Source organism: Nicotiana tabacum, chromosome 15 (assembly GCF_000715075.1).
Source record: "Nicotiana tabacum cultivar K326 chromosome 15, ASM71507v2, whole genome shotgun sequence".
NCBI classification, from domain to species: domain Eukaryota; kingdom Viridiplantae; phylum Streptophyta; class Magnoliopsida; order Solanales; family Solanaceae; genus Nicotiana; species Nicotiana tabacum.
In genome coordinates this window covers 99,508,011-99,515,023 of record NC_134094.1, presented here as the reverse complement: position 1 = coordinate 99,515,023, position 7,013 = coordinate 99,508,011, and the positions used below count along the sequence as shown (strand labels likewise).

Below are 7,013 nucleotides of genomic sequence, written 5' to 3'. Positions count from 1 at the left end.
TAAATTCTATATAAAAGAAGAGATCTATATACAGTAGAGAGACTTTTCAAAAAAGAATAGAGAAGAAAAATAAAACTACGATGTGAATAAAATAAAAAGAAGTAAATGGTAGAAACAAAAAAATTAAAAAGTTAAATTGATAAAGGATAATTTAAAAAATATAAATTTAGAGTAAGAATATTTTGTTTTAATAATATTAATTTTCTGTTTCTGCTTTTGCTTTCCGAAAGAAGCTAGAATTTGTAATTACTTCCAAGAGTAGAAAAATTATTATTCTGTTGCACTCAAAAATACTTTTCTATTTTGATCAAACACCTTAAATTTTTAAGAAAATATTTTTTTAATAAAAAATATTTTTGACCTCTCGTACAATAACAGTAAATAGGTAGGTGAAACAAAACACAATTAACAGTAGATGAAATTTATTTAAAGCAAAAAAGGAGATTCCCTGGGTACCCAAAGACTCTAGTACTCAGTGCGCACGTGGTCCGAATTTTTTGCCTTTCGAAAGCACGTGGCCCTGTTCTCTTAAACCGGTCTAGTTGAAAAGTCCCGGTCCAACAAAAAACCCTGAACCTTTGATCATCGTAAGTATCAAACAACGGTCATGATTTATTCCTCTCATACAAAGTTAGGGTTTCTCAGAAGAATCGCCGCATATATAAACCTCACAGTTTCATCTATCGCCTGTTGCGGTGCAGTTTTCTCTGCCCTCCCTCAACCCTAAAAATTCGAAAAATTTTCTCTTCATTTTTCTCTCTGATTTCTATCTCCATTTTACCCTTCCCTCTCCTCTATTTTTACATCTCAAAAACAAAAAAATCCCTACATTTTCGCTTACTTTTTCCTCTCTAGTTTTTCTCCTTAATTACAAGAGGAGAGGGAACTAAAAAAGAAAAAAAAAGGAAGGGAGCTTTTTTGTTCTGGAAGCTTCGATAAAGTTCTAATTTTTGTAGTTGTTCTAGAAGATTCTGAGGTTAGTTATGGCGCAGATTCAGGTTCAGCACCAGAGTCCGGTGGCGGGAGGAAATGGTGTGGTGGCTGCTGCTGTTGGTGGCGCCGCCGCCGTAGCTACTCCAGGTGGTTTAACGTCGACGTCGCTGTACGTAGGGGACTTGGAGTTTAACGTGACGGATTCGCAGCTGTACGATCTGTTCAACCAAGTCGGTCAGGTTGTTTCGGTTAGGGTTTGTAGGGACCTGAGTACTAGGAGATCCCTTGGTTATGGTTACGTTAACTACAGCAACCCTAATGATGGTTAGTAGTCCTTTTTTCATGAATTTATATATTTCTTATCTTTAATAGTGCGGATTGCATGTTAACAAACAGTCATTTTTCATGAATTTGAAATTTGATATCTTTTACAATGTGAATGCATGTTGATAAATCCAGTAATGTCAAAGTTTAATGAGCCATTTCGAAGATTAGTGTGGATAGCTATAATATGCGCTGGTAAAAATTAATTCTTTTTCATTTTTGAAATGCCTGCCCATTTGGCATCTGATTATAAATTGTTGCTATTTATAGAGATCTTCTTAAAAGAAAATAATAATAGTAATAATGGGATATTGGGTATATTATGGGAAGTTGTGAAAGAGTGAATGTATTGCCTCACATTTGCTGAAATTATTGTTTTGGATATGCTTGCAAGTTATTCAAGCACATGCATTCTTTTCCTCTTTGAATATATCTTAGATTTAACACTCTTAGCGGTAATATGGGATGTGCAATCTACTTCAAGTTGTCACTTGCTTTGCTCCACTTTCACTGCCACTCGATGAGAGTGGTAGTGAAAATGCTTGTGAAATTGTTCAAGCAATGTGGTTTTGCACCTTTCTAATTGCTGTATAAAGAGTTATCTGTCTGTTTGACTTTGAATTAAATTCTCGGGGAACCCTTTCATTCCAAAAGACAATGGTAATTTGCTTCCTCTCATTTGCCCGTGCTGGTGAAGAATTGGTTTTAAACAAAAATTTATAGTTCATGCGGTTTTGCCTTTAAAATGTTTATCTCAAGTATCTTTAGTTCATCATGATGAGGCAGTGTTGGGAGCTTAAGTCTGCATATGGTGTTGCATTTATAACTTGCTCATTTTCGGACAAGGGCGCAGCACAATTTTGATAAAATTGGTTAAGTTTAATATTTTGTTTAACTTGAAATAATGTCATGTGCCTAAAAGGCAGTGTTGGGAACCCTTTCATTCCAAAAGACAATGGTAATTTGCTTCCTGTCATTTGCCCGTGCTGGTGAAGAATTGGTTTTAAACAAAAATTTATAGTTCATGCGGTTTTGCCCTTAAAATGTTTATCTCAAGTATCTTTAGTTCATCATGATGAGGCAGTGTTGGGAGCTTAAGTCTGCATATGGTGTTGCATTTATAACTTGCTCATTTTCGGACAAGGGCGCAGCACAATTTTGATAAAATTGGTTAAGTTTAATATTTTGTTTAACTTGAAATAATGTCATGTGCCTATGTTTTCGGTCATCTGCATTGCTATTTGTTTTTTAATGTTTTTTGATCAATTTTGTTACAGCTTCAAGGGCAATGGAGATGTTGAACTTCACTCCTGTTAATGGAAAGTCCATCAGGGTGATGTACTCTCATAGGGATCCCACTCTTCGCAAGAGTGGATCAGCAAATATATTTATCAAGGTATTGTAGCTAAAACATGAATCTTGTATGATGTGATTTGTCATTTCAAGTTCAATGTTTTTTTCCGAATCTGCTAGCTTCTCCTGTTCGCTCCTATTCATAGCATATATGCCAGACACATAGCTATAGTGAGAAATAGGATTGGTTCTTTCTTTCATCTGCAGTGTTGGTGTCACTGCTTCACTTAAATAATTAGATCTGTAACATGGAAGCAAGTGAATGATGCTCAAATCAGCTTCCACTTGAGCACCCAGCCACTGATATGATCTTTCTCCAATTTTGAAAAGTTTTGGTCTGGTAAACTTACTGGTGTGCAGTTTTCTGCTGGTTGTTTTTTATTTTTTGTTTCTTATGCATTTGTTTGAATTATTTACTCAGAACTTGGACAAGTCAATTGACAACAAAGCTTTACATGACACATTTTCAAGCTTTGGCAACATTCTTTCTTGCAAAATAGCTACTGATTCTAATGGCCAGTCAAAGGGTTATGGTTTTGTACAATACGACAATGAAGAATCTGCTCAAGGTGCCATAGATAAGTTAAATGGTATGCTCATGAATGATAAGCAAGTATATGTTGGGCATTTTCTCCGCAAACAGGAAAGAGAATCTACAACCGGCATGACAAAATTCCAAAATGTCTATGTCAAAAATTTGTCAGAGTCTACGACTGATGATGAGCTGAAGAAAGTTTTTGGTGAGTTCGGGAACATTACTAGTGCAGTAGTGATGAGAGATGCAGATGGAAAATCCAAGTGTTTTGGGTTCATCAATTTTGAAACTGCAGAGGATGCTGCTAAGGCTGTTGAATCCTTAAATGGAAAAAAATTTGATGATAAAGAGTGGTATGTTGGGAAAGCACAGAAGAAATCTGAAAGAGAGCAAGAATTGAAAAGCAAGTTTGAGCAAACTGCCAAGGAGGCGGTTGATAAATACCAAGGTCTTAACTTGTATGTAAAAAATTTGGATGACACCATTGATGATGAGAAGCTCAAGGAACTTTTTTCAGAGTTCGGTACAATAACTTCATGCAAGGTATACAATTTCTTGTGGATGAAATTTTCCTATGGTTTCTGTATATGTTGCCTCTTTTCCTCTTTTTGCCTCTTCTCGTCTTCTTGAGCCGAGGGTCTATCGGAAACGGCCACTCTACTCCCTCGGGGTAGGGGTAAGGTCTGCGTACACACTACCCAGACCCTACTAGTGTGATTTCACTGGTTCGTTGTCGTTATTGTTGAACTTTTAGGTCACTGCACCTGTTCATTTTGCTTAGATGTTCTCTTGTGTTGCAGGTTATGCGGGATCCAAGTGGAATCAGCAGGGGGTCTGGATTTGTTGCCTTCTCCACTTCCGAAGAAGCTTCCAGAGCTGTAAGTAGTACTTATATGTCAAGTCTTTTTAGTATACTCATTAAGTTGTAACTCTTCTCTTTTTTCTTTTTAAGCTTTCTGAGATGAATGGGAAAATGATAGTTAGCAAGCCACTCTATGTTGCACTAGCACAGCGGAAAGAGGAGAGAAGAGCAAAGTTGCAGGTAATAATTAATAGCCAAACAATGTGGCACTGCTGAAAGGTTTTTGCATCATGCTGCTTTAAATTGTTAAGTAAAACGTGGAATACTTTATCAGTAGATTCAGCTCAATGTTTAGTCTGTCTAATGTATGTTTCAAGGTGGTTCAACATTTTAAGCCTGTGTTGCTGATAAATTCTGATCTGCTGAAACAGTTACCTAGTAATGTATATTAATCAATGGACTAGTTGGTACAGGCACAATTTTCACAACTGCGACCAGTGGCAATGCCCCCATCGCTTGCTCCTCGCATGCCAATCTACCCTCCTGGTGCTCCTGGGATTGGACAGCAACTATTTTATGGGCAAGGTCCCCCTGCTATGATTCCTCCCCAGGTAACCATGTTAATTCTTCTCCATAGTGGTCTATTTATTTGGAACACTCAGTAATGCATGTGGGTGGGTTAATGCGTGTTAAAATTGTAAATGACTGCACATGATTTTGGAAAATTGCTTCAAATGTATTGAAATGGGTTTATTACTGATCCATTATCTTATTTTCCAGGCTGGGTTTGGCTATCAACAACAGCTTGTGCCTGGGATGCGTCCTGGAGGAGCTCCTATGCCGAACTTCTTCATGCCCTTAGTCCAACAAGGACAACAGGGCCAGCGTCCAGGTGGTCGACGAGGAGCGGGGCCTGTGCAACAAACTCAACAGCCTATGCCCTTGATGCAGCAGCAGGTTAATTTTTGCTTTCTTTCTCTGCAGTTTTTTGGTTATCCAGTTATATATTTTTGTTAAAACCGGTAAGCTAATGATGAGAGACTCATTCTGCAGATGCTCCCTAGGGGAAGAATGTACCGCTATCCACCAGGACGTAATGGACCAGAGGGGCCAATGCCAGGAGTTCCTGGGGGTATGCTTTCTGTTCCATATGACATGGGTGGCATGCTTCCTCGTGATTCTGCAATGGGACAGCCTATGCCAATTTCAACATTGGCTTCTGCCCTTGCAAATGCACCACCTGAACAGCAGAGGACGGTGAGTTAATTGGCATTACAGGTTATCTATTGGTGACTGAACTAGTGATTTAATGTTCTTGTTCTCTTGGCAGATGTTGGGTGAAAGTTTGTACCCACTTGTTGATCAGCTGGAGCACGAGCATGCAGCAAAGGTTACAGGCATGCTTCTTGAAATGGATCAGACTGAGGTTTTGCATCTGCTTGAATCACCAGAGGCTCTGAAGGCTAAAGTTGCTGAGGCTATGGAAGTTCTGAGGAATGTTCAGCAGACTACCAACCCGGCTGACCAACTTGCCTCACTTTCCCTCAATGACAACCTTGTTTCTTGAGTGAGTCAAGGTGGTCCAAGTGACTGCTTAATGCAGGTTTTTTTTTAATTGAATCATCTCCTCTGTTGTGACTTGAGGGGAGGATATAAACAGATTTTGCAGGGATGAGTTTTGGGAATACTGCTAGGGTTTTCTCGGGATGTTTTATCTAGAGTATGAGATTATTTTTGGATTCTTAAGATTATGCTTTTATGATATGTGGTCCAGAGATTTTAATTCGTTGTGCTTGCGCTCCTTTACTTTGCATTGATCTCTTCATCCTCTAACTATATCTTATTTTGGGAGTTGCATGTTGCTCAGGAAGCTGTGCTTAAGCTTTATCTGATACTCTTCCCCTCTTCACCCCCTCTAAATAGGAAATAAAACTCATAAACATCAAGTTTGTTAGATTTATGTCGTCAAAGCTTAAAACTTGCAGTAAGGTTTAGTTAATGTGGGGAGTATTACCTGTTTTAACTCCTACTCTTCTTGTTCATCTTAATCAAATAAACTAGTATAGGTTTATGAATGACGGATTTCGTAACTTGGTTAACTTGATTCCCTTCAGTCTACTTAGGAAGTCGTATATCCTGTTATCTTGATTCATTTCTAGGTCAAAGTGATCAATCATAAGTTGGAATCATATGAAAATATAGAAAAAGGAATTTCACCAAAGGAATCATGGAATCATATGAATTTCTGCTGGGATCTTCACCTTTTTTTAAAAAAAAAAAAATTATTTTAAATGGGCATTAGTCGGAAACATCATCTGAGTAAATGTTCCGACTCGTTGAAGCAATTTGAGTATGTGCTGACCAAAAAAAATGGATGTGCTGACTCTTTTATATAAGGAGCTTTTGGTTCTTGTGCTATATTTCCATGTTTTTATTTTAATAAAAGGACTTAACCACACATGGTATTGCTAATTAGTAAAATGTGACACCTGTTATGAAATAATTAACTAAATTAAAGTTTTTTAATTAAATTTTTAGATGAATTCGATATTATATTAGAGTAAGCACAAGCTGGTTATGACATATATTAGTACTAATTATAAACAAAGGTATATCAACTTTAACAATTTAAACTTTTAAATGAGGTGGTCATTAAATTCAACATTTGTTATGCATTTTTATATTCATTGTTATCAAATCAACCTTGGTTAAGTTACATAAAAACAATTAGAACACAAATGAAATAAATAAATAAATGCTACATAAACAACAACTCGAGTATGCACGTTAAACCATAACAACAATATACATTCTTATTATTTAGAGCCTGATCAAGTTTTTGGGAAGTTAAAAAATTTTTTTTGTCAAAAAAGAATTTATTTGAAAATTTGAGGTGTTTGGCTAAAATAGATAAGTGCTTTTGAGCACAGCGGCAGAAACATTTTTTCTAGTTTTAAGAAGAAACTACAAATTCTAACTTCTTCCAAGAACGAGAAGGTGAAAATTAATTTTTTTTCAAGACAAAAATACCCTTACCATAAAATTATATTTTCTAAATTATTCCTT

At 36.7% G+C, this 7,013-nt stretch overlaps 1 protein-coding gene across 2 annotated transcripts; it reads left to right on the top strand.

The window, feature by feature from the left end:
- The first annotated feature begins 623 nt into the window (after positions 1–623).
- LOC107761991 (polyadenylate-binding protein 2-like) lies at positions 624–5,732 on the top strand. 2 transcript variants are annotated; one of them, XM_016580295.2, is made up of 9 exons: positions 624–1,257; positions 2,535–2,653; positions 3,032–3,688; positions 3,946–4,023; positions 4,098–4,187; positions 4,412–4,558; positions 4,728–4,904; positions 5,001–5,204; positions 5,278–5,732. In XM_016580295.2, the coding sequence occupies exons 1-9, from the start codon at positions 984–986 to the stop codon at positions 5,512–5,514; spliced, it is 1,983 nt and encodes a 660-aa protein (XP_016435781.1). In that variant the 5' UTR covers positions 624–983; the 3' UTR covers positions 5,515–5,732. The 2 variants fall into 2 exon arrangements, with proteins under 2 accessions (XP_016435781.1, NP_001311671.1); NM_001324742.1 differs by having other exon boundaries at positions 984–1,257; positions 4,421–4,558; positions 5,278–5,514.
- The last annotated feature ends 1,281 nt before the right edge of the window (positions 5,733–7,013 follow it).